Genomic DNA, 27,368 nt, shown 5'->3' with positions numbered 1-27,368 from the left:
TCCTTCCAGAAGACTTTCTTCAATTAGCTAGCTGATGCTTCTTCTGCAAGACATCTGTCCATTTTCTTTTTCTTCTTTTTAACTTTCCTCATTTAGCTTACGCAGCATGATGCCACATCAGTCTGAATACAGAATGATTAGTATCTTTGTAATCTTTTGAATTGCATTAGAATGAGGAACCAATGTATAGCAAGACTGAAACCAAGCTGCGTTCTGTAAATGTCTTTTGATGTGTTACATGATTATTTATTGGTGATGGACTATGTATAGAGCATCAGGAGGAGCTGAAGACATTTGTGGTAGGAGTCTACGTTTAATGGCTTGAACTTACAAGTAGGCTGCCTCAAACTTCTTTGGTGTTTGTGAAAAACAGTTGTGTGCCATTGCTTCTCCTGATTTCAGGCATCCAGCATTCATAAGGAAGTCCAAACAGTCAGGTCTTATTTTTTCTTTGCTGGTCTTTTTGCTCTATGATGGACACAGATATTAGGGTTTCTTCATTTTAAGTAAAGAGCAGAGAAATAACAGTAGAATCACTGATACAGACGTTAACTTTATTCCCCTTAATAGCCTTGTTCTTCTACATATCCACCTTAAAGAAGAAACACTCTCTAGGAACTACCTGTTTTCCTTCTCATTGCCTGCACCTTTTCTGAATCTGGAAAAGAAATATTTTGACTGTTTGAAAGGTTTTAGACTTGGCTTTGGTTCTGTCTTATCTTCGTTTCCCTTTGAGATTTTCTTTCTTGGAGGATACTTGGGGTCTGAGAAGTTCTTGAAATGATATGTAAATGATATTATAACTAGTTACATTATAAACCATCACACCTTTCAAACTCCTCTTCAGAGATCCTGAGTAGGAGTATTTTGGTATAGGAGGTAAGCTCCTTGAATATTTGTGTCTAGAGAAAGCAGTGCCAATTGAAAGTAGAGGCCTTTGATTCTCATAAAGTACTATAGATCCACCTCTGGTATTTGATTCCTCACCTTGTTTCTCCATTGCTTCAAAGTCTGCCTAATATAATTATGCTATAATATCTTTTTTTTTTTTTTAATCTTTTGTATTGATTTGCCATTGTTGAATCTCTGTACAGCTTAATTTTACTAAAATGGTATAATAAAATTGTCTCAGATTTTTGGTAGCGGTTTCATACCACTAATACAATACCTTTCAGTTTGGTAGTAGTCATTCTGATCTTTCAGCAAGCTTGTGGTTGCTTACTTGCAAAGCAGTTGTAAATTCTTGCAGAAGAGATTCCATTTCCTCATAATGATTGTTGTTTGTTGCTAGGTCTCCCAAATGTCTTGACAAACTTTTCTTGCAAAATCTTATAGTGAGCCAAAAGTACTTTGGCTGCTTTTATATGATGTAGTATTCAATAGCTATATTTTGTACCTTCCTTCAGTCATAACTTTTCCAAGGCAAAGAGTCTTATGGTGTTTAATTCTCCCTCATAGAGGAGGAGTTCTGTACTTCTGATCACCCTTCCTGCCCTTTCTATATCTTTTTTAGTTCTACTGTGTCCTGTGTGGCAGTGGAATATCAGAAATTAATAGTGTATTCAAAATGTCAGCACACCAGTGTACAGAGGTACAGATGGGCATTGCTGGTACAAACATTATCTGTGTACATAATGCCAGCATTCCTTCATGTGTTCTCTTTGATTTGTATGACATGGTTATTCCTTACAATTGTTTGCCAGCTTCAGTGCAAGTAATGGTTTGAAATACAGCCATTTTAATTTTTTTAACGAATTAGGCTTCTTAAGAGCTGGATTAAATGACAGAATTTTGATAGACTTGGACAGGATTACACCTGCAACAGATAGGGTTACTGTAGCTATGCAGTTTAGCAGTGTTACTTTCTTTTCCCCATTCCAGAGAACTTCAGGCACAGGAAACCTTGCAGAATGGGCAGCTAGGATGCGGTGAAGGCATTCCAGATCTGCAACCAGGAATTTTAGCAAGCCAGGCAATGATTGAGAAGATCCTTAGTGAAGATCCAAGATGGCAGGGTAATGTTACCCTGTCTCCTTTCTCTGTTTCTTTACTGGTGTTTGATCCAATTTGTTGATCCTGGGTCTTCATCTGGGAGAAGTTCAAAAGCCTTTTTTAACAGAGTAAAGAATTGGTTTATATAAGTAATATGGATATTTGTGAACAAGTTGTACCGTCTGTGACATTTATATTGAGATTGCATTTTGAAAATGTTTTGTTTTGAAAACGTTTAATAGGTCTTTTTCAGTTTAATTGATAGAAGTGTTGCTAATCTGTGTCAATTGAATAAATGTTCTTAAAAGTCAGTAGGAGCTCTGTCTTGTGCTAAGTAGTAGTAATAATGAGAGTCTTCATTTTTTGAGTCATTCATAGACTAGTTAATGGACTGTTATTATTTGCTGAGCTTGACTAACAGAATGAAGTGGAATATTAAACAGAAAATTGGAGCAGAATATTAAAATACAAGAATGTCTTGAAAGCATTATATTAGATCTCTTAAAGTAAACCTAGTTTTCTTAAGGCTTTCAAGTTTGGTTTTCATGTTCTTGGTTTAGACTTGCTTATTATGTAGCCAAAGGTGTTAGTATCAATGGGATATTGTTAGAGCTCTTGCCCAAATTTTGCTTTGGAAAAGACTGCTGGGTACAATTACTTCCACAAAATTCATGTGGGGACAGTAACACAGGAAGAGGTCATATGAAGATGCTGTCTCTAAGGAATTCAAGGGGAGATAATTGTATGATACTTGTCCCCTCTATATTTTTTAAATCTACTATAGGATGAGTTCAAACCATTTAAGTACTAATAATGTGTAGAGCTTAATTGTCAGCTCTAGATCAAAAAATATTGGATGTTCAACGTAAAAAGACAGGAAAATTGACCAACAACAAACACTTTTATTGCATTCCTTGCATTGTGACAAGTCTGTGTTATATAATGGTGGATGGCTTCTGTCAATCCCTGTAAATATGGTGAGACTGCACGTAGTTTCTGGGGATTGAAAATCATCCAACTAGTGATTTCAGCCTTATTTTCTTAAGTCTTTAATGAAACTATTGAAAAGGACTGAACAAAGAATAGACTCCATGTGATACTCTGATGAATAATCTTTGCTATTTGAAAGTACATCATTAATGACTCTCTGAGAATGTTTCTTCAGCTAGTTTTCCACAAATCCTACAGGAGTCTTGTAGTATTGTGCAGTTCGTTTTTGAGAACATCTCAGGCTAAAAAGTTTGCTGAAGTCAAGGTACATCACATTGACTGCTTCTGTTTTACCTACATCCATTTTCCCACCTTAGGAAGAAGGTAGATTGGTTTGACATGATTTACTCCTCATGCTTGCCATTAGCTAAATTGTACCTTCTAATTTATTTACTTGCTCCATTGTTTTTCTGAATTTTTCTGTTTCTAGACAGAACCTTGTTTGTCATCTCTTAGTTCCTCCTTCCTGGAACCATAGATGTAGAGATAGAGGCAAACATAGAGAAGAGGCTCTAGAACATGTCCAGGAAGATTTTACTAGACAGCCTTAGCATGCCCTAACATGAAAGCAGTTTTGATGAAATGAGGACTGTCAACACTAAACTTAAGAGAAATCCAGATATAAAATTGTATAAGTTTTTAGTGTTTGTCTTACTAAAATGAATAATGTATTTTCAGGTATTCATTTTCAAAATGTTAAATGTATCTAATGAGAATTTCCAGATAGTTTCTCTACCAATAGATTGCTAGTGCTTTATTTATGTACTTTATTGTAATATTGCTATTGAATATAAAAGCAATGAAGATTGCTTTGCCTGTAAATGTGTTAGCCTTTTATTTTAAAAAATGCAGGGGTCAGTCTAAGTTTATAAGAATGGAGGGGTCTGTGAATCATAATTTTTTTACAAAAAGCAGTGTGATACCTAAGCTCACTAAAGACACTCTGAATGCAAAAATTAGTTGTTTATTTCTCTTAATTGTTGACCTGTTTACAGACACAAATTTTGTATTAGCTGGCTACAAGACAGAACAATGTACCAAGCCACCCAGACTCTGCCGCCAGGGTTATGCATGTCCACACTATCACAATAGTCGAGATAGAAGACGAAATCCCAGAAAATTCAAATACAGGTACATAAATACATACTAAGAATATGGTCAGTCATGCAGTTGTTAATGGACTGATCTGTTTGGGTTCTTCTATAATGCAGTTGGATATTCCTAATGGAATAAAAACCCATCTTTTCCAATAGCCTTGCTAAATTTCTTTTGGGGGAAAAAAGCATCTGTTCAGAATGATCAGACAGTTCTGAAGACAAAAACTATGAAGCTGTAATGGAAGTATCCTTCTTTCTTGTGAAGAATGAAAACAATTTCTATAATTCTTAGCAAAAATTGGAATCACTAGGTCAAACCTTCGTTATGAAAAGATCAGTTATAACTTCTGTCTTTTTTCTGGTTTTGTTCTATAATTTTCCATTTCTGAGCAATATTTTTAGGACCAAAATTAATGCATCACCTCTCTTACTTTTCATCATTACATCATTCATCATTACATCATTTTACATCATTCTCATACACTGTGGTTTCTTCATTTTTTTGGTGGTTTTTTCATGCAGTGATACAAGGTTTAGAATTGATGGGCTTTGCTTAACAATCTCAGGACTGTGAATAAATGTCATTAGACAGAAGATAGATAGACTCCTGCTAGCTCATCTTTCTATCAATTTCCAAAAAGTCAGAGTCTCTCAGAATTTGCAACTGTATAGGTCCCAGAATCTAAGATTCTGAGATTTAGTGGGAAATAATTTGAGACTTCTGCTAGGAGGTAGATACAAACATGCTCTGGACATCACTTTTTTCTAGGTCCACTCCTTGCCCCAATGTAAAACATGCAGATGAATGGGGTGAACCTTCAAGGTGTGAAAGTGGGGATAGCTGTCAATATTGTCATTCTCGTACAGAGCAGCAGTTTCATCCTGAGGTAAGAACTATGTTTCTACTTATTTTTAGCCATTTCAAATTTATTATGGATTAAATTATCGATTAAAGATACTATTTATGAAAAAACATGACATTTCATTCAACACTTCCAGTCGTTGAGGGTGTATGCTTAAGCAAAACAAAATTTGCTAAGAAATAGTTATTTGTACTGCTGTGGTTTTCACTGATAGGCATTTTTGTTGTGCTGCTTATGAAAAATGAATTAATGTTCTCTGGATTTGGGCATAAATAAATGTGTTCTCTTTTTTACCTAACTTCTTGGATTGGTAATGAAGTCACAGTAGTAATTGCTAGTCAATAACTTGGGACAAATTTCTATTTTAAGTATAGGTAAAAAAGCTTTATTGCAAATAATTAAGAGAAACTGAATAGGTCAGGAGGAGGTAGAAGGAGCAGAAAACTTTCCTAGTGGCTGAAGTAAGACACTTCAGAAAAACAAGGTGATTTTAGATTCCTCTGTAGGCAAAGTCATTGTAACTTTGTTGGATGCTTGAGCATAACAGTGAAATGCCAGGGAAGAGAGCAGTGCCATGCAATCTGCTGAGATTTAATTCTTATGTGACACTATGAAAATATTAATTGTGCCAGTTAATGGAAACAAACATGATACTGAAAAGACATGTTATGCTAGAAGCTGCCTGTACAACATTGGATATCCGTTTTCATTTTGGGACCTTTGAATGGACATGAAGAACTCACAGCAGGATGTAATTTCTTGCATTAGAAAGTTCAATACTTAGTAAGGTATAAGCAAAGACCATTCAAGCAATTGCTAATTTCTTTTCCGATTATGAAGATTATTGAAGGCATCTCAAGACCTCACTGGGAAAGGAATTCTTAGAATGCTGCCTCCAGGATTGTTGCAAGCTTCATATATGTTCCCTATCATAAGCTGACCAGCTACATCTTTATACTAAATAGGTGTCAGCTATCTCTACTCTTGTGATGCTGCTCCAGAATTTCACTGTCCTGATTACTAGAGATTTTACAGTCCAGATTTATTTCAGATCATCTAATTTCTTCTGCATCATAGTCCAGCCCTTTTCTGTAGTAAAGGTGTCTTCCTGCTTAGTATTGCTACCATACTTCTATTTATGACAAAGTTATGAATGAAAATGCTAAAATAAGTCACAAGGCTGAGCCTTGAGTTCTGCTACTAATTTTGTCTGCTGCCTTCCTCTTTCATACCATCCATTGTCATCTCTCTATTAGTCAGTTTAACATTGGTAACTGTAACATTGGTAAGAGTCATGTTCTTCATTATCTTAATTAATGAATCTTACCATATCCTTTATTGAAGTCCTTACTAGAATGACCGCATTTCCATTTTTAGAGAAGGACCTTTGATTTATCAAAGTTACGTGGTGAGTCTACCATGATGTGCCTTTGCCAAATGTACTTTTAATTTTATCCCATTTCTTTCTGTCTTTAATCTAAACGGTGACAGACAGAATAATTAGTGGACATACAGGGGCTATTTTTGCTCTTCTCAAATGTATGTGAGCTATACTTAATATACCTCAGTTATATGTGCTACTTCCGACGTGATGGCTTTATTAAAAGTACTTGCTAACTGCATCTGTCTTATTTGCCAGTTTTTTAAAAATTCTGATGTAAAAATTACTTAATTAATTTCCTGTTCCTGAACTGACGGTGATTTGCTTCCACATCAGCTGTAGTTACCTCAGACTTTGTCTGCTTGTTTCCATTAGCTGTGCTGCCTTTGTTGTAGTGTTGAGCACAATTCCTACCGATAATCAAGGCAGTTTGGTGGGGACAGTGTTACCACCTCACCTAATTTTAGGTTTAGTATTTAATTTCACAGAAACTAGCAATGTGCCTGCACTGAAAGAGTAGTTTTCATTCAACATCATACCCTGTGATCCTTTCCCTCCTTTGCTCCAGCTCTGACTTTCATCCAGTTGCGTGGTTAGAATGGAAATTCCATACAGCTTTTCTACCTCTGACTTGAGGATTCAAAGCACTCATTTGGTTCCTAATGAAATTCAGTCTGTTTAACGGTGGTAATCAGTTGCCTTCATTCTTCAGTCTGCTTATTTGATGTCAATAACATTAGTTCAGACTTACTTTTTTATGTCCTTTAAGTTGAATTAATACTCACTTTATCCAACATTATCTTCTCTTATTGGATGTTTTCATGTACTGGTTCTTTACCAAATTCAAATAAAGAATATTGCCATTGCCTTTTGGCTCAGTGACTATTTTTTGAAGAAATCTTTTGGTTATCACATTCAGGAATAGCTTGATTCTACTGTTAATAGATAGCAGCCATGTTCTTTTCTATAGCTGGGAAGTTAGTTTTCTGTAATGATTTAGTTCTTTGAGTTTGCTGTCTTTCTTGTAATATTGGTATGTATAGATGATGTGGCCATCTCCAGAATCAGTCTTTGAGGTGCGAGCTCTGCCCCAATAGTATTTTGATATTATCTGTATTATCACTTCTTACATCTGTAGCATTTACCAGAAGGCATTCCACACCATCTGGGTAGCTCATAGGATCTGGAAGGCTATTTTTTGGCTAGGACCTCAAACTAAGACTTCCAATTACATCTTTTGTTGAAACCATTTGGAAATTAGCTCTTCTCATCTTCTGCATCATTAGCATCATGTACAGCATTGGGGTTTTATATTTAACCAATAGAGAAAAGGAAAGAAAGGAGATGGGCCCAGCTTAATTTCCTAGTTTGGGTGTGGTATCCACAAATGACTCCTTTGTTTTTTGCAATGTCTGTGATAGCTCCTAGTGAAATTGGTGGAAAGATCAGTCACACTGTTTTGTTTAAGTGTGTCATTTGGGTGAATACTTGTCTACAGCATGGATGTTTTGTTGCTTTTTCAGTGTTCAAGGAAAAGTAAATTGTTTGTAGAGTGATAAGCATCGGTAATAATTTTGTGATTTAGCATTTTACTATAGTTTCTTGGGTGATCTTTGGGTAATGCATGAACTAGTAGTGAATATAGCAACTAAATTTTCAGCCTCGATTTGAAATCACTTATGAGAGGGAAATTTATCTAAGATGCTTAAAATAGCTCTAAAATAAAGAGCTTACAGAACTAGTTGTTGATTTTTTTAATACATAGGTTCATTTTGCATGTTTGCTCTAAGGAGGGAGTCCAAGGTAAACATTTTTTTACACAGCATATGCAAAAGTGCCAAAGAAGTGGCATTCTGAACTAAGAGTTATTACTTATCGAGCCATGAATCACTCAACTGACACTGAAAGCCAAAGACCACAGTACCAAGGTTTGGGGAACCAAAAAGATCCCTCTGCTATTTGCCACAGATTTGCAAATCACCGGAATTAATTTTCTAAAGAATCTATGTGCTTTTAAATAGGTTCTTAGTATTGTTCTAATATGATAGTATGTCAGCCCCTCCTTCCAGCCGTGTGAGATCCAAAGATCATCAAGATCTGGTAGAGCAATAAACTGAATCTGGGTCTTACTAGCAACTTAGATAATCATTACCGTCATGAACAGTCAGTATTACTTCAGTTCTCATGCACCTCAGTCAGGCTAGAGAAAGACATTTGAATGTTAGATGATTTGAATATTAGCAGTGTCCTAATGAAGGAACTGTATTGAAAAAAACATATTGGGTTTTTTTTTTCAGCTGTGTAAGCTACTTTACTACATACATCACTTCTCCTGCAAGATTTCTTAAAAGTGCTGTGAATGACTTTGAACATTTTATTCCCAATGTTTGACTTGTTTCTATACAACATGGAAAACCAAAGCAGTTTAAACACTGCTTTTCTAAAATATTATTGTTACTTACTATTTATTATTATACAGAAGAGGGTTAAGATTCTTTTGTCTCAGGTTTGCTTTTCTTAAAATTCTGCTCTTCTATTTGATTTTTTTAAAATGATCATAAGAACTGAGTTTTCTGAGAAAACTGTGTAATACGTATTGTTAGTAAATATTCAGAATTTTTCATTTAAAGCTTTTAAAAGTTTTCTAACTATTTTGTCGTTACGTAACAAATATGTTTAGGTTAACCACCCTTCTGTTTTGTTTAGATATATAAATCTACAAAGTGCAATGACATGCGGCAAACAGGTTACTGCCCACGTGGTCCATTTTGTGCATTTGCACATGTTGAAAGTAAGTAAGAGAACTGTTATTTTGTATCAGTGTTCATAAAAGCAAACCATCGTTTCTAAGCATCAGAAACAGAAGTGACTTAACATCATTAATTTTAATGCATAAATGGCATTTGATGTCACTTGTTTTTAGAAATTCATTCCATGTTTTCTAATACCGTACATTGCTATGGGAGCTTGCTGCATTTGCATTAAATTTACATCAGCAGTAAAACAGGAGGTGCTTTTCTTTACCAATGCAGCTTGTCCCTGTAATTTTTTGAGCTTGATTTGGCAATTTTCTACGCAGACGCTTGACTTCTTAAAATATATTAGCTGTCCTATTGAAACCTATAGTAAACTTCTCAGGTAAAAGTTAAACATCCTTGCAGAACTAGGGCCCTAGCTAAACTGAAAGAACACAGAGAAAATTATGTCAGCTGTCCTCTTTCCTCCATAGCCCACTTACATCTTCACTGCACTCAAACAGAAAAAGGGAGGAGGGACCATTTTTTTCCAAGAGAGCACTCAGTTCTTCGGTGTGCATCTACAGAGGTTAATTCTGGGTATGCACCATCATATTCTTTTTAATAATAGTATCAACTTAGGTTACCCCTACACTCTTCCTGCACTCCAGAATGTGAAGTGTGCAGTTGCTGCAACAACTGTTCGTGCCGCCTTTGCAGTTGTGATGCAAGGCAGAACTTGAAGCATTTCTATGTAACTGTTTTTTTATAGGTGATAAATCTTTTTTTTTTTTATTATGTAGTTTTTGCTTGATTATGTAATCAGTAAAACCTCATATTTATTCTTCAAAAAGAAAAAAAAAAAAAGGTCTGCTCCTATCTTACTTTTTGCCTTCTGCTTCCAGAGCTGCAAAGTGGGATGAGAGACCCTACCAATTTTGGAAAGCTCAAAATTTCTGCAATTCAGTAATATTTATCTTATGATTCTCTAATGATAAGTAGTGGCAGTCTCCTCTCTCTGTCTAACCTGTCTAGGCAAATGTGATGTTCTGTACAACAATTTATTGTGTCACTTGCTCACCTAAAAGACTTTCAGTGAAGAGTCATTCTTGCTGCCCACAGCTCTTGTTTCTGAGAATCTGTGGTATGGTCAACTTGTCTTTTAACTTCTCTGGGATGATCAATTTTACTTTTCCATGGGTTTGTTACTCAAAGAAGAGGAAGGATAAATAACCTCCTGTATTTATTTCAAGAAGCCCATTATTCTAAGACCTAGCAATTCTTCAAAACATTATGGCAATGAAGTCAGTATTGACTGTTTCTTCACATCAAAAGTAGTTCACCGCCTTTGCTTTCGTGCTGTTGGGGCTATGTCCTAAATCAAGTCCTTCACTGTTTGCCAGTGTTGGCAAGTACTTCTTTGACTCGGGAAACTCTGAAAATACACGTTTTGTTACAGAAGTAATTTATGGCGCTGGGTTTACTGTTCTATTTATCCGATACAAGTTTGTTCTTTCCTGAAACAGCTGAAAAGAGTATGATTTAAACAAATTCACTGACATGCTACAAAACTCCTGCGGGAGAAGACTACATTTTCTCTCTTTTCTTCCTTAGAGCATACTGAATGCTGTCTCCCTTCTTGCCTCTCCAGCATGGAGAGTGTACAGGATAAACTCAGCAGAGCTCTTGGAGATTGGAGTTCTTTTGAGACCCCGTCATGATCTACTTCTGTGTGTCTTGATCATTAGTATCTTTAACAGTCCAGTTGATGGTTGATTCCTATGAGAGGAATCATTCTCGCAGGAAGCTCTCATTGACAATAAACAAGGTTTCCATCTCTAAGGAAAAGTTAAGCGTTGCCCAGGCTAAAGATAAAGAGGGCTGAAGGAAAGTCCAAACTTAACAATTTGCAGATGTTATTCTCCATAAGGGATATCTTTCTAATCTGTTACTAATCCTTCTACCCCAGCCCCGTTCTTTCTTCTAGTCTGTAGGATGAATTCTTGTACTCTTTAAAAATCTCCAGAACTCTGAGAGAATACCTGAGACTTTGAACATGTTAGTAGTGCTAATTGAGAAGCAGCAGCTTAATTTTCTCCACATAGTTGCATTAGACAGAAATTTATGTCCATCAGAAGAGACTTACATGGCTCAACCAGCATGCTCTGGAACTCTGGCTTGCATCATCTGGAATGAAGACTGTGTAAGCAGGAAATCTCAACAAATGAACTTGAAATCTTGCAACAGTACCCACCCCCTGTCTCTGGTAGTCTGAACAGTCCATCAGAAGTTAGATGTTTGGTTACTATCAGCAAGAGTGCCTTTCTGCTGTTGGCAACAGCTTTAAGCTTAGTTCAGCAGCTTTGACATTCTGCCTCCTATGTCCGTAGAATAAAATGGTTTCTGTCCCTTCCATATTAGGGAAGGGGGAGAGAATGGTTTCAGAGCTGTAGATCTTATCATTAGTATGAAAAGCATGAAATTCTTGGTTCATGGATCTCTTTGAATCACAAATTATGGGTGTTCTTCACCTAACTTCAGTGAAGCCCTAGCTATGTGGAACGGGTAGAGGAAGTTTTCCCACCATTCATACGTGTATTTCAGCAATTTTTATCATTCTGTGTGAAATAATTTGTGGAAGCATACGTTCTCTATAATAGCATTCCTGGTCTTCCCTCAATGACTTGCTCAGAACCAGCTGACCATTTTTTTCCCTTTTCTCCCTCCTTTGTGAAGATCATGAGGAATATTACTCTTCCTCTAAGACTGCTTTTCCCTTGAGGCCCTGGCCCCCGGTAGTACTGTCTTACAAATGTCACTCGTTGTTTTCCCCCCACTGGCTAAAGCCCTAGGTCCAGTGTAGTCCCAAAGACACTTTGTGATGACAGGAGGGAGGGCACCTGATCCTGAAAAGTAGAGTAGTGGGATCTGACATATCTCCCTGACACCCTTTGCAAAGCAGAGAGTAGCTAAGGTATGTTGGGACACTTCAGTAACGGACTCTCTTAAAATAATGAACACCTCTCTGTGGCAGTCATTTGTCCACTCACTACCTGACTACAACTGGCACCTTAACAAAAAATAGATTTTTTTTTTGAAACAGAAACATGGGCAGACTGAAATTCTGCTGGCAAGAATTTGGAAACACTTCAAAGAACACATCTCCTGTATAACAGCTTCTGTTACTGAAGGCATTTGCCTTCGGATTGTTCGTCCAAGACTGTTCTCTTCTATTGGTGCCAAGATTGCAATAATGAAAAAACTTACTTCTGACTTCATGAAAGATGGGATTCCCCAGGCCAGACCTAGCCTGACCATGGTAACTCTTATATTCATAATACCCAAGCCTTGTGAGTGCAAATTCTAAGGAGGCTAGATAGCTGAAAAAGTTGTATCTTATAAAGAGTACAACCCTATTTCTACATAGCATCCTAGACTACTGATACATAATCCCTGAAGCACCACTGCACTGGCATTAGATAGTTGAAGTTCTTTTTGAGGGCCCTGTCCTAACCTCCAGGCGCTTCAGTGATCGCCATGAGATAGGCCACCATGAGACCGTTGCTTTTCTGTCAGTTGCAACCTCCTACAACAGCTATAGGTCTTTGAGAAAATATGGTTAGACTGGGGGAGGCTTACACTGTAGAATTTGTAACTTTTGTGCAGCTGGCCACAAACTATGATGTTCACTCTTGGAAGAAATTAGAATGATGTGGAAGCACACATTCTGAATTTAATGTGTCCGTTTGACTTACTATCAATAAGCAGAATAGCAAAAACTAATCATGCTATTCTCCCTAAATACCTTGGAAAGAGAAAGGAGAGATTATTTCTCTTTGAAATGTTTGGAAAGCAGTCTTTCCAAACCCTTTTAGGGTTAACACTCATTTATAGAATATTGGAGGAGTATGTGGTTGTGTCAGGGGAAAAAAGCTAATGAAGATTTAAGAGAGAGCATGAATCAGGTATTGCTCTTCCTAGGACAGTGTGAGGGTTGACTGGACATGTGAGGGTTGACTGGACATAAGATGGCTGACTGGACTTGCTCTGGGCAAGCAGCTATACAATGAGATGATAGGTAGTGAAAGTGAGAGTCAATTACAAAAAGTCAGTGCATCTGTTTCTGTCTTCCCAACTGTTCTTTGCACTCTCATTCTGTAGGAGGAACAGCAGATTCTGTTCTAGTGACACCATCTTTGCAATCCCTATGGGTTTTTTTTCCTTTTCTTTTTTTTGGGTGTGGCTGGACTGGACTTGTGTGCATAGTGGTACTACTAGTAGCTTCTTCCTTTCTCTCGTGAGCCACGTCCCTATTTTTGTAATTTATACAATAGTGGAAATATTTGGTAAAGCATTGGACCGTATAGTAAGAAGGCCGTGGAGTTGTGATAAATCAAATGCTAGATAGAAAAAACCCACATCATTAGAAACAATCCTCAGCTATGCTATCTCCACTGAAGAGAGGTGTCTATGTATCTCATGCTCATTCTGTCTCCTACTGTGGCTTGTACTTTCATACACTCTATCAGAGCTACTTACTGTTTCTAGTAGAGAGAAATGTTTAAATTTGATTTTTAACTGTAGTTTATCATTGCTTCTTCAGAAATGCAGTAGTGGCTAGAGATGAAAAAAATCTTACTGTACGTGTAGAATTTATTAAGAGATTTTGTTTTCAGTCCTGACTTCCTTACTTTGATGTCTTGTGTGCATGGATTATGAGGTGAGGAATGTTATTAACTGTAATTGCTTACTAAAGTAAACATTTTTTGTTAATTCATCATTTGCTTGTAAAACTAGAAGTCTAAATCTCCTTAATATATTGCACATTTAAAGAATCAAATATCTAAGATGTTTAACAGTTTAACAAAGTAGCCTTTGGGGAATTGCGAAGTAATTGTTCAGTCACCTTGAGTTGAATTTTCTGGTATGAAAATTAACAAGTCATTGGTCACAATTTACGTATAAGTTAATAATAAACTTTCTCAAAGGTTATTGTTCCTTTTTAAGTTAAATAGTACAAGTCCCGTATTCTCTTCAAATTGTTTTATGATCAAGTCAGTTGGTTCTAGACTGGAAAAAGAAAACAAAGAACCCTATAATTATGATGCCATTGTTACCTTTCCAGTCAGGAGTTCTAAAAATGTTGTCTTTAAACCCTTGTGTGACACAGATTCTGGAAAATAAAGCAAAATCTAGAATACTTTAAATATATGAATTTTGATCTACCTCCCACCAATTTTTGATGGAGCAAGTAAATGAGAGCATCAGATTTGTTAGTAGCCACAAATACATAACAGTGAATTATATTATTCTTACCTTGTCTTTATGCTTATATTTAAAGAAAAAGAGAGAGATTTCTTGTGTGTGATTGATGTTTCCATGTGACAGGTGCTGTGTTTGGTACTAGGTATGTAATTGTTAAATTCACACAGCTAAGTATCAAATCTGTGTGTAATTTGTTGGGGATTCCTTCAACAGAGGACACCATGAATGTAGTCATACTGCAAACTGGTTGTCAATCAAAGCCAGGCGCTCACCTGTTTTCAACAGACAGCATAGGAATTGCAAATGAATGGAGCAGCAGTCTTAACTCCACAAACAGCATTACAAATAGCAGTGGGCAGTCTGGAAATGTAAGTGTAAATAATTCTGGAAAAGTTACTAATAATAATCACTGTGCCAATATACAATGTTTATTTTACTTCTTAAACGTCTGTTTTTTATTTCTTTGTACTTCAGCAAAAGAAAAAAACCACAGCTATAGTAAATGTCAGGCAGTAATATTTAACTGGTACTGTAAGCCTAAATGGAATGTCTGCCCTTGGCACCAGATTTAACTATGTATTATTTGTGTTTTCTGTTCTTGTTTTTTGTCTTTAGATGCAATATTTTGAATGCTAGAGTGAGGAACATCATTGTTAATCAAATACACAACTACAGGACAGCTTAATTTACATATGTCTCTTTTTTCTATAGGAAAGGTTTCATTCATGGAAGACCTTGCCTGATCCCAGCCCTCTTCTCTGCCCTAATTTGTTAACATTAGGAATGAATTTATGTCCTTCCTGAACATGCTTTATACTTAAAGCTTCTTACAGTGGTGCAGTACATGCAGTGTGTTTCATAGTAGAGAGGTGTTTGATTACAAGGGTGATAAATGTAGCTTATATTAGCAAATTTTATCAGTTAAGGATGGGGGAGAGGAAGGAGAAAGATATATTGCAGAACTTTTATTATCTTCCTTTTAGTATCAGTTGGAATAGATCCTTTTGTTAGGTTTTATGTTTGTTGCAAAATAATATCTAAAGATAGTGACATCTCTCTTGTTCTCTCCTGACTTGCATTTTTCTTACCTCATTTGCAGTGCAGAGTCATAAGTACCTACACATTTATTCCCAGAATTTTCACTTCTAGCTTTCCAGCACTGTTGATCTATACTGTTTGGTTAGAAACTAGATAAAAGGACATATTTTAAATAATGTTTAAAAGGAATTGCCAATAAATAGTGTGATTGTTAAAACTCCTGGGTTTCTTTCATGTAGCTTCATATTGCTGTCCTGCAGATTGAGAATAAAGATACCAGTATGCCTACATCTTATCTTAGGTTCCTAGTGCAGAAGTGTGCTTCTGTATATGAAAGGTTCTGTGAGAGGGTCTGCCTTTTTATTTAGGAAGCTAATCTTGTTGTTGCTAAGGTTCTGAAGCTTTCAGGAGAGACCATGAAAGCATCTTTTCTCCCAGAAGCTTCTTAGCTTTTCATGAATGATTTAGGTACAGCTGAAAACACTAAGTATTCTAATATGCCTTCCAGCTATGGGGAATCTTCTTCCATATGCATGCATTTTTCTGTTAGTCATTAGGAGTCTAATGAACATTGTCTACGTTTTCCATTCCATGCTCAGTGAGTCTCTGCCTGTACTACTTTTCAAGTGTGAAAATGGAAAAGTTGACCCTACTCCCTTCCCTGTACTTTCTACTTGAAGTTTTATTGCAAGTGGCCACCTTTTTTCTGTTGTCTGGCAAAATGTTCTGTCTTTCTTTCACTTGACTACTTACCTGCAGCATTGTTTGATGCACTTCTGTTATTTGTTTTTCTGAATATTCAGTTCCTGATTTTTCATTAGCAGGTTGGTCTTCTGTTTTTCCATGTTTAATTCTTGAGTTTTGTTGCTTGCTTGCTTTCACCTTCTCCATCTGCTGTAAACTGCTTAATTTTAGTATTTAAGTAGTCAGTCTGTTTTCCTCCCTCTCCCCATTTTCCGTATCCCAGCAATTTATTTACATTCGTGGTTTGCGTTTTTCTCTCTGTTGCAATAAGCTGTCTGTCTTTCTGTCCCATCCTTCATCTTCATTCTCATCACTGTCAAACACTGGCCCTGAGTAAACTTAATTTTAGTGGTTTTTATCACGATGAAATTAGACTTTCTATGCCTCTCTTCCTTTGTGTCTTCAAAACAAAATCTCCCTATTCATCTTCCAAAACTTCTTTCACATATCCTGTTATAGTACGCTGGGAGAATATCGTACTGTTTTATTTTCTTCTAGAGGAAAAGGATGATGGAGTACTTCAGAGACCTAAACTCAGTTCTCTGCTCGACCATAAAACTCCTCTTTGACTGTGAGCAAATCGCTTAGGTCCCCATTTCTAGAATATGGTAATACTATTGCCCTATCTATAAATGTTATTGGAAGAATGAGTCCATTAAGATTCTGTATGATCCAGGTTGATAGTGAGGGAGGCTGTATAACTGTTTTAAATATATACCTTCTTATCTCACCTATACTGTATTCTTATGTCTTCATCTAAGTTGCCTTGTCACTTGGACTGTCATCAGTCATTCCTCTGCTGTATCTTTCCTTAACATTTCAGTTAGGAAATAATCTACTCTTCAGCCTTTTTTGGTAAGTGTGAGTTCAGTTTCCATGGAGAGCTTCTACATCTATGTTTCTTTACGTCCATGTTCTGCCTTCTGGTTTGAAGCATCTAACATTACACTTTTGTCAGTCCCTTCACCTGATCTTTGATAGTACTGTTTTTCTCCAATCTGTCTTTGCAGTTCTCTTTGCTTTGTACTCCACCACTTTTGTATCATCTAAATGCACTTAACCTCCACAATGCAGTTTACCCAACAGTAATTGGGACAGTATTTCCCTTGATTGTAATTTTTCATTTCAATTAGGACTACTTGTTTCTTCACACTTGCCGTCACCTCTTATCTTTCTTTTTGTTGTGTTGCTCTAGCAAGTCCTAGATTGGCTTTCTTGGCATACCCATTTTTTCTCATATTGCCTCAGAGCTGTGAAGTGCCTTAAGTAAGATTTGGAGTCTTTGTACGTATTGTAGCAACAGATGCACTCATCCTTTTCCCAGTCCTACATGTCTTCTTTAGGAGCTGCATTTACACCAGCAACTTTTACTTTCAGCTCTTACTGCTTGTTCTTAACCATTACTACTCTTTTGTGCTCTGTTCAGTGTCATCTAATTGCCAGAGCAACACTCCTTTTTACTCATTCTCCTGCTGCTCCTCTTTTTATGACATAAATTTCTTTTCTTTCACTCTTTTATTTAACTTTAAGAGGCTCTTCCTTATCGTTTCTTCTGTTGCGCTGGTAAAATTCATGTGTCTGAACTCCTCGGTTATGGGAAATGATAGTAGACTAGGTTTCTTGAATATTTCTGTGCATATAAGTCTTGAAATAGCTTGATCCATGTTTCAGATACATTGCTTGCACCGTTTAAACTTTGATGCCCTGCTTGGTTAATGAAGTTGGTTACCACTTCTTCATGTTTACTTATGTTTTCCATTACTCCTTGCATGTCCTTCCATGAATCTTCAGCTATGTAATGTTTCATCATCCACTATGCTATGTACCCCTTTTCCTCAGTCACTTTTGCTATCTACCCCTTTCCTCAGTCACCTTTGCCAAAATAATCTCTCCGGCATGCAGTCCTCTGCATTCCATACATTTGCATCATTCTCAGCCATAAGCTTCTGCCTCACCTGAATTTCATCCCTTCATTTGAACTGTTCTCATTTATGTCCTGCAAATTTACTGCAATTTAACATACCCAAATGGTCTTCTCCTACGTCTGTTTTTCTTATAGTGCCATGAGAGTTGGATTAACTAGGCTGTCTCAGTGTGTGCAACCATAGTCATAGTTGCTGCTTTATATGCTTTCTCTAGCTGGTTGATTAGCTTTCCAGTGTTATTATATCAATATAAAATGCATATTCTTTTGAGCAGCTTTTCAACCAAAAAATGTCAAGAATCTTATCACCTCTCCTTAAAACATGCTCAGCTCACGCTTTAGGATTATACTGCTGATCTTCTCTGTACATCACGTCTCTTTGTTACTGGTACCTAACTGCAGTGTACGTAAGTTAGGTGATGATACAGAGCAAAGGCCTAGCTGTATGATGAAATTTGTCTGTAAATAGGGAAAAAAGGAAAAAACTACAGGCCAGTCAGTCTCACCTCTGTGCCCGACAAGATCGTGGAGCAGATCCTCCTGGAAACTATGCTAAGGCACGTGGAAAATAAGGAGGTGATTGGTGACAGCCAACATGGCTTCGCTAAGGGCAAATTGTGCTTGACAAATTTGGTGGCCTTCTACGACAGGGTTACAGCATTGGTGGATAAGGGAGGAGCAACTGATATCATCTACCTGGACTTGTGCAAAGCATTTGACACTGTCCCGCACGACATCCTTGTCTCTAAATTGGAGAGACATGGATTTGACAGATGGACCACTCGGTGGATAAGGAATTGGCTGGATGGTCGCACTCAAGAAGTTGAGGTCAACGGCTCAATGTCCAAGTGGAGACCAGTGACGAGTGGCATTCCTCAGGGTCAGTATTGGGACCGGTGCTGTTTAACATCTTTGTTGGCGACATGGACAGTGGGATTGAGTGCACCCTCAGCAAGTTTGCCGATAACACCAAGCTGTGTGGTGCGGTCAACACACAGGAGGGAAGGGATGCCATCCAGAGGGACCTTGACAGGCTTGAGAGCTGGGCCCGTGCGAACCTCATGAAGGTCGTGAGCCTCATGAACCTTCAACAAGGCCAAGTGCAAGGTCCTGCACATGGGTTGGGGCAATCCCAAGCACAAATACAGGCTGGGCGGAGAATGGATTGAGAGCAGCCCTGAGGAGAAGGACTTTGGGGTGTTGGTTGATGAGAAGCTCAACGTGACCTGGCGATGTGCACTTGCAGCCCAGAAAGCCAACTGTATCCCGGGCTGCATCAAAAGAAGCGTGGCCAGCAGGTCGAGGGAGGTGATTCTCCCCCTTTACTCCACTCTTGTGAGACCCCACCTGGAGTCTTGCATTCAGCTCTAGAGCCCCCAGCATAAGAAGGACATGGACCTGTTGGAGCGAGTCCAGAAGAGGGCCGTGAAGATGGTCAGAGGGCTGGAGCCCCTCTCCTATGAAGACAGGCTGAGAGAGTTGGGGTTGTTCGGCCTGGAGAAGAGAAGGCTCCGGGGAGACCTTTTAGCGGCCTTCCAGTACCTGAAGGAGGCCTACAAGAAAACCGGAGAGGGATTTTTTACAGGGGCATGTAGTGATAGGACAAGGGGTAATGGCTTTAAACTGAAAGAGGGTAGATTTATATTAGATATAAGGAAGAAATTCTTCGCTATGAGGGTGGTGAGGCACTGGGACGGGTTGCCCAGAGGAGCTGTGGGTGCCCCATCCCTGGAAGTGTCCAAGGCCAGGTTGGAAGGGGCTTTGAGCAACCTGGTCTAGTGGAAGGTGTCCCTGCCCATGGCAGAGGGGTTGGAACTAGATGATCTTTAAGGTCCCTTCCAACCCAAACCATTCTATGATTCTATGACATACTGTTCAAGTTTGTGGCACTGCAAAATTAATAGGAAAACTTGCTGTTTATTCTGGAGATTAAATATGAGATACATCAAAGATTAATTGCATTTATCAATTATAGAATATTTATGTTAGCCCTTCTAGGCTCAGAGCAATAAATCATAGTTTCCTTTTGAAGAGTAAAAGGTTAGAAATGTTGGCCATGATGTCATTATGCCCAGAGTCCAGGATGTATTTAAAAGATTTAATATTTGCATAGGATATATGTTGATCACAATGGATGAAGATAGGATAACCAGCACCATCTTTGTTTTATAAAGTTTATCAAAGATGTGTAAGTACTTGATCACACATTCGAGTTAGCACAGTTAAGGAGTCAGTGCTTGTCAGCTCAGTTGCGGTAAAGATTGTGTGCCTTCATAGCTCATCCTGATTGCAGACTCAGTGCTAAAATTCTGCTGCCTTCATTAAGCCTTAAGTTGTCTGTTTTACTTCATAACTAAGATGGCTTGGCCATGTGCGCATGATCAGTTACCGCACTCATTTGGGAAATAATAGTTTATTAAGCTGTGATAATGCAACTGACTGATTATGTGTGCATAATCGAAGTCTGAACAATGGTGATGAATCATGCTTCCTTTACTGTGGAATTAATGTTCTGAGGCAGTGAGGGACGTAGGAAGGAAATAAGTTACTTGAGAGCAAAATAAGTTTTACAGCTTAATTAAAAATACCTACATGTTTTCTCTTCCTGTCATCTTCCCCTTCACCCCCCACAAATGTAGGCAATATAACAGTACATTTAAAGCCACAAAATAGAATGCAAATCAAGAAACTCAAGCTGCTATTTTCATAGGAAATATAACTAGTTTTATAGGTATACGTTTCCTCATTTTCTTTGTAGTTCAGCTGTAAGCAAAGGCCTAGAGTAGGCAAGAACCAAGAGAAAGAATGTATCACTTGTTCTACATGCTCTTTTTCTATGCAATTTAGTTGCAGTGAAGAATAGTGACAAATTAGTTCTTCCTAAGAATCTAAGAGGCCAAGGTCTGTGCAGTTACTACATTATGAGGATGTGACCCTTCGTAAGGCAAGCTTGGCATCTTTTGACTTGTGGTGTGTCAGAAATGTTCAGGTGTCCTCCTATTGCCTTGAGCAAAGATGCAAAATTGAAAAAGTTGTTCTTTTGTAACATCTGTGAAAGTGAGAGGTAATCTGAAATGTATCCAACTGCAGCATTTAGTTAAGCTTAAAAGTGAATTTGTGAAAATTTACAGCTGAGCCTCTGTAAAGTACGGAATGTCACCAAGTACTGGTCTTTAATTAAAGTAGACTCTAAATCCTTAGGGGTTGAACTGTGTCCTTCCTGTGCTTATGTCTTTGACTACACAGCACAGCAGATTTCCATTTTTAGGAGGGATGCATTCCTGAAGAATACTTAAATCTGTTGGGCCTCTTTATCCCACACTCAGAAAATCAAATGCCACAAATCTTAAGTTAGTAGAGCAGTTTCCAAAGATCATGTTGAAGGCTTCCTCTGGAGTTGAGGCAATTGTATGAATTCTAGCTTCTGTTGTTTGTGCTTCTGTCTTAATAAAGAAGAAGCAGCCTAAAAAAAAAAAATTAAGACTAGCAATTGGCAACAGATTTTCCTAGCGTCAGTAGTGCTGAGGACATTGCCGTTCATGCCAACACTGATACCAAAATGTAAATTCTGCACCATCGAGGAACAAAAAGTAAGCATTGATGGTTTCCCTTTCCCTGTCTTGCACTCTTTTTGTCTCTAATACTAATATCACACTCATTTTATGTTAATACTGACATTTGACTTCATGTTAACTGTGAATCACAAGTCCTTCTTGATGCAAAATACATGTTCGCTCACCATCTTGGCGTCAATACTGCACTAAGTTGTATGGCTGTTTCTAGTGATAGGTTTCTTGACATTTCTTAGATGTTCTTTGTATCTTACTCTGTGCAAAGAGCATGAGAGATGAGAGATACAAGAGCAGTGGTCTTGCAGGAATACTGTAGCAAGCCATAAGGGATGAATGAATATTTGAGAATAAATTACTTCTTGTCATGTGAGCAGCAGTGTAACCTGTCATGGTTTCTCTGTGGAGTCCACCTAGCCTTGAGTCGTAGAGGAGATGCTTCTTACAAGCCTGGGCAAAAAGGAAGAGGGTCCTGATCAATGTTGACATTTTGGGCCAGAGCATCTTCACCAGACCTGAAGGAGTCTCTCACAGAGGGAAGGGAGGTGGTCTGAAAAATCCTCCATTTACTTTCTCTGCCTCAAGAATTATATTTGATAACGACCAGGATCAGGTATTCTCCCTAAATATCATCTCCTCTTGCCTTTTTTGGTAACAGGATATTAGTCTGGGTCTAACCCAACAGGGCATTTCTTATGTTCTTATTAGGGGAATAAACATACAGTATAGGGGCAGACAGGAGATAGAGAGGAATAAATTCTAAATCATAACTTCAGACCAAAAAGAGTGATTTTTCTATGTAGTTGCCTTGTAAATTCAGTCTAGGTTTGAATTTTTTTTTTCTTGCTTGTGTATTTAACCTACCGTGGATGTTGCGTGACCCATTTTCTTTTCCTGCTTTATTTGCATGAGTTCTTTGTATTTTCTTTGCAAGTTGAGTCACAAAATTTGTGGTACTGTGTAATCCAGTTATTAAAACTTAACTAACTTTTCTTTTCTGAAAAATACAAAAGACAGAGTCGAGGCTATCTCTGTCTATTGTCATCCTGGTGGACTCTTCAGAGATTAAGACCAAAAGCCTAAACATGAATGTAATCAGATAATGCTGCCTGCATCTTAGGGGGTTGAGCAATTTTTTCAGTTTAGTTTAGTTTTTCAGAGCAAAACTACACAAAATTGTATTGTAAACCCTTAATGCTTACAGCTATATATATATATGTTAATGCCACCATTGATACCTACTGTAACCAGAAGTATCACATGAGTGGCACCTTATGGTCTTATCTAATGGTCTACATACCTGATATCATCTGATCTTGACCAGTAACTCTGTACCTCAAGCCCAGTACTTCTGGGTGAACAAGGGCACCGTGCCCCACTTATGGCTCTGTTGTCTGCAGGTAGCCCTCCAGGACAAGTAATCCGTAATGGCTACCTTCCTTCCTCCCTCTTCCCCTGGTCTTCGTTAGGTCACATTGTAGGGGAGCAACCATGATGTACATCTTCCTGTGTCGGTAAAATAATCTATGTTGCCTGCCTAGCTCAAAGAGTGGACATGAAATATGCATCTGAGAAACGTTCTGTGCAGCTTAGGGAACTCAAACTGAGTCAGTAGCTTATCTAAATTAGTATCTTACTTTGGGTGTTAGTCTGCCTTCCCTGTCTAGTCATTTTATCTTACATATTTGTCTGCTGCATTAAGCAGACTTGTGCTACCAGAAGTATATTTTGAAGTGTACTTAAAAGATGCAACTATGTTATTCATAAAAAGTTTTCAAAATCTTTTGATATGGAACTGAATACCTTAGCATATTTTTATTGACCCCCCCAAAATATTTTTTTTTAATTTCACTTAAGAGCAATGTTTTTTTTCCTGGCAGTGTCCTTTTATTTTCTTTTTCTCTCTAGCATAAAGAAAGGATTTCAGTATTTTAGAGCTGAAAAAATTTGCAAACTTAGCATTGCCATGCACAGGGGCAATCCTCAGTTTTGGATTTAGAGTAAATGGTAACAGAAAGAGAAATGTTGCATGTTGTAACAAGCTTGTGGTCAAAACATGAATTCTTCAGCCTTTGACTTCAGAAGGAATTTTGTCTGAGTAAACCTTGGCTATCAATTTAATTATTTTTGCTGTGGTGCCCACTCTTCCTCTTCTGTCAGCTCTCAGGGTATATGTGCATTTCAGGCTGTTGCGTAGAGAAGCTGTCTTTGGATTTCAGAAGTGATCTAATCACAGAACTCCACACATACAAGGTTCGCGACAGGAGATTTTCTGTAGGGATAGGAGTGAGTGAATGCCTAGGTAATAATCTTCATCAAATATAGGGCTTACATTTGTTGGAGGTGTATTTTTTTCTGTCCAGGGTTAAGACCTCATCTAGGTTCATGTCTGTCCTCTACCTGATTTACAGGAATTTGAATCTCAAGTTCCTGCTGCTCAGGAGGGACATTATGAGGTTATACTATTCTGGGGAGAGAGGTGTCTCCTGTTAAAATCCTGATTTGCTTAAAATACTTTCACATTCTTTGGAGCATAGAGTAAAATTAAGGGTTAGGGTTAACCCTAAATTGAGAGATTAACAGTAAACTATATAGTTATTCTTGTTTAGTGTGTCTGATTCAGTGTGTATTTTGTATTTAAACAAACCAAAACAACTTTGGCAGAATTTGACTTCATTATTGTATTGACTAGTTCAGTTCCTTGAGAGCTGGCAGATTCTGTTCCAAAACAAGCACAGACGGGATTGAAACGTGTATCATCACTAGAGTGTTCTCACCACTGGGCTTTTAGGCATAAATGTAGGATGCAACTATTTCCATACTGCTTTTGTGAATCTCGTTATAAATCTAGTTTAAGAAAATTGAACAGTTTACTTAAAAAATGTAGAAACAAGCAATGCCCACAATTCCACTCAAACATATTATTGTAGGATGCTGGCACCTGAGTTCATAAATTTCAGGTTGATCAGAATTGTACCTTTAGCAAAAAAATTGTCCAGACCTATTTACAGATTGTACCTTCAGCTTAAGCCTTTTACTTTAGAAGTTTAAAACTCTCTGGAAAATGTACAGCAGAACTAAAAATTATAAATTCAGTAATGTTTTTAAATGTTAAAATGTTAATTTATTAATCAAGAAACATTTTAATATTTAAGAATCTCAGAAAACAGCCTTTTGAGATTTACAAACAAGTATTGAGATCCTTTTTGCCAAGATTCTACATGTCTTTTTCTTTTTGAACTGCTTGGCTTGATCTGGATGAGTTCTTTTAAGAGAGTGAAATGTTGTATAATGCTTGCATTAAACTGTAAATTAAGAAGTATATGAATGAATGGAAATCAGGGTTGTCAGAAAGCAAGTATTCCTTTATTGTAAATTAATATCCATTAAGTAGAGTAATCTCCGCCTGTGATTCATTTTGTGCGTGGGGACCAAACAAGGTTATATTCGTGTGTACAAATGCATCTCCTTTTGAAGTCTGTATATTTACAATAGCTCCATGCTACTTTTGTCATCTGCTACTTTTTTAAGCTAATACCAAAAATATATTAAAATAAACCAAAGTTAGTGTTGTATTTACGTAAGACTGAAATTAATTTATAATTTCAACTGATTGTGTTACAGAAGGAGACTATAGCTGTAAACATAAAAAAATATCATAGAGTATATTAGACACTGTTTTCTGTCTTCTACAGATTTCCTGTTCTTCAAGTCCAACTGTAACATCAAGTTCTGGTAGCAGTAGTTCTTTATCACCCCTTGGACCTCTTTGTAGACAGAGATCATTAGCAAATGGCGTTCTGTGTTCTGAGTCTAGCACATCAGGTGTTTCTTCACCAACATCTAGCTATCCAAAAGCACCAGGCTTTGAACGAGAAGATCAGGTATGTGAATAATATGGGTCTAGAAGTACAAATGCAATCTTAAGTTAAATTAGATTCAGCAGAAAATGTTGTCTGCCTCATGTATCAGCTCGCGTATCAGCACTGATTTTTGATAATTTAGAACACAGAGTTTGGAACCCTCTTCTTTAGGGACCTAAACTGCATCAAATTAGTTTACAGTTGTCACAGGCCAAGAACACTCATGCAAACAGTCACTGCAGCTCAGCTGACATGCAGTTAATTCTAACTTTGCAGAAATGTTGTGATTGTCATTTTAAGCCCATGTTGCCAAGAACAGAGCAAGATAACAATGGGAAAAAAAAAAGATAGCTAGACTTGGTAGGATTCAGTTTTAATTATTGTTGAAAATTGATGGTGAAAAGATGCATTAGTTTCTGGCTGTTGATACTATTTATGAGTTCCAATCTTTGATTAATTTCAGTCTGTTTCTTCTCCCACCTGCAGCTGCCTCTCCTTGGACAAGTTCATTGTTGAGACAGGCATAGATGATAAAATGTAACAGGCCTCTTGAGAAAGAGAGAGATATCTGTAGCATTAGCAATGAGAGGAGAGTGGTTGAAATTGAAGTTGGTGAGGAGTTACAATCCTTTAGTCAGGGGGTGGGGAGAAAACAGGCAATGCTAGAGACAGTTGGGAGAAGGGAAGACTGGTATTTTTCAGGGGTATGAAACAGCTCTGTTGGCCTGCGAGAAAAACACTGAAAGCTAATTTTTTCTCGCTCTATTATAATACTGGTTACACTTTAAATTATCAGAAAGGAACTGCTTAAAAAAAGATGCTCCAATGGCACATTTAAATAAGCTGCAGCCAAGCTGATCAGCCTTCTTGCAAACCTGTGACTTTTCAGAATTGATTTCTCTAACCTGAGATGCACAGAGAAGCGCAGAAGTAAAAGACGGAAGAAGAATGAAAAGAAGGAAAGTGAGTTTTGTAAATGGTAACTTGTTGTAGGTGATGGTGAGATCGTTACTCTAGAGTAAAGTTCTCCAGGCAGGATTGCTTTCTTACATGTAGATGTTCAGACAGACTATAGGTTAGAGAGCTGGTCATTGTGACAGGAAAGATTTCCATCTCCCAATATAGGGATCAAGTGATCATTGATCAAATGTCATGGAAGCAAGGCAGTTACAGTATCAAATGGCTGCTTTCTGGACATGAGGCAGCAATAATTGAGAAATTATGTAACCATTGGTGAAGATGTATTTTGCTGTTTTGATCACAATTAGTGAGTAATGTACTCTCAGCAGCAAAAACATCATGTGCTTGCCTTTTAGTGGCCACATTGAACCTGTCTAGAGAGAAAGCAGTGATGGACTTTGCAATTGATAAAGTATCTAGAGTGGTGGGAGGCATATAAAGAGGAGGAGAGTTGTTACTCCTAGGGAGCTTTCAGTGCAAGACGGATTAGGAATCTCCCAAAGGAAACAAGGAACAGACACAACAAGACTGCTCAGAGGCAGCAGAAAGAACCATTTTTCCTAAGGAGACAGAGAGCACCTTGCAGAGTTTACTGCAATTCAGGAAGTCACTGAAAATTACTGGCCTGAAAAGAACAGAGATCCTTTGATCCTGCTGTGCAAGAACACAGTGGGCAAAGAGAAATTGCTTAGAATTCCTTTTTATTTAAGTATGTCTCACTTGTTTCAAAAGTTACCTTATTATAAAATGGTGTTCAAAGAAAATCTGCCCTTATATTTGAATTTTTTTTGTGTTGTTATTTGTAGCATGATCACTTTAAGGGAAAATCTAGGCAATTCCACTCAAACTTTTGACTACCTCAGGCTTCTATCCCACCAGCCTCTTTTCTCTTTCTCAGTATTCCCCAGCTGGTGAGCATTTGGGACATGTTACTTCTGTCACAGCAT

The 27,368-nt window shown here is 37.6% G+C and overlaps 1 protein-coding gene across 10 annotated transcripts in view; it reads left to right on the top strand.

The window, feature by feature from the left end:
- UNKL (unk like zinc finger) overlaps window positions 1-27,368 on the top strand; it is a 62,088-nt gene that overhangs the window by 9,665 nt on the left and 25,055 nt on the right. For 4 of the 10 annotated variants that reach the window (XM_076351122.1, XM_076351121.1, XM_076351118.1 and 1 more), the window contains 6 exons: window positions 1,882-2,015; window positions 3,978-4,113; window positions 4,849-4,966; window positions 9,030-9,114; window positions 14,537-14,691; window positions 25,294-25,482. In XM_076351122.1, coding sequence (XP_076207237.1) covers window positions 1,882-2,015; window positions 3,978-4,113; window positions 4,849-4,966; window positions 9,030-9,114; window positions 14,537-14,691; window positions 25,294-25,482 — 817 coding nt within the window. Of the gene's footprint in view, window positions 1-1,881; window positions 2,016-3,977; window positions 4,114-4,848; window positions 4,967-9,029; window positions 9,115-12,303; window positions 12,378-14,536; window positions 14,692-25,293; window positions 25,483-25,892; window positions 26,425-27,368 lie in introns of those variants that run through there. The other 6 variants (XM_076351123.1, XM_076351127.1, XM_076351126.1 and 3 more) reach the window with 6 other exon arrangements.

The sequence above is a fragment of the Aptenodytes patagonicus genome, chromosome 13 (genome assembly GCF_965638725.1).
Source record: "Aptenodytes patagonicus chromosome 13, bAptPat1.pri.cur, whole genome shotgun sequence".
In the NCBI taxonomy this organism is placed as follows: Eukaryota; Metazoa; Chordata; class Aves; order Sphenisciformes; family Spheniscidae; genus Aptenodytes; species Aptenodytes patagonicus.
The sequence above is the reverse complement of the archived record's forward strand: the minus strand, read 5'-3'. Positions and strand labels throughout refer to the sequence as shown.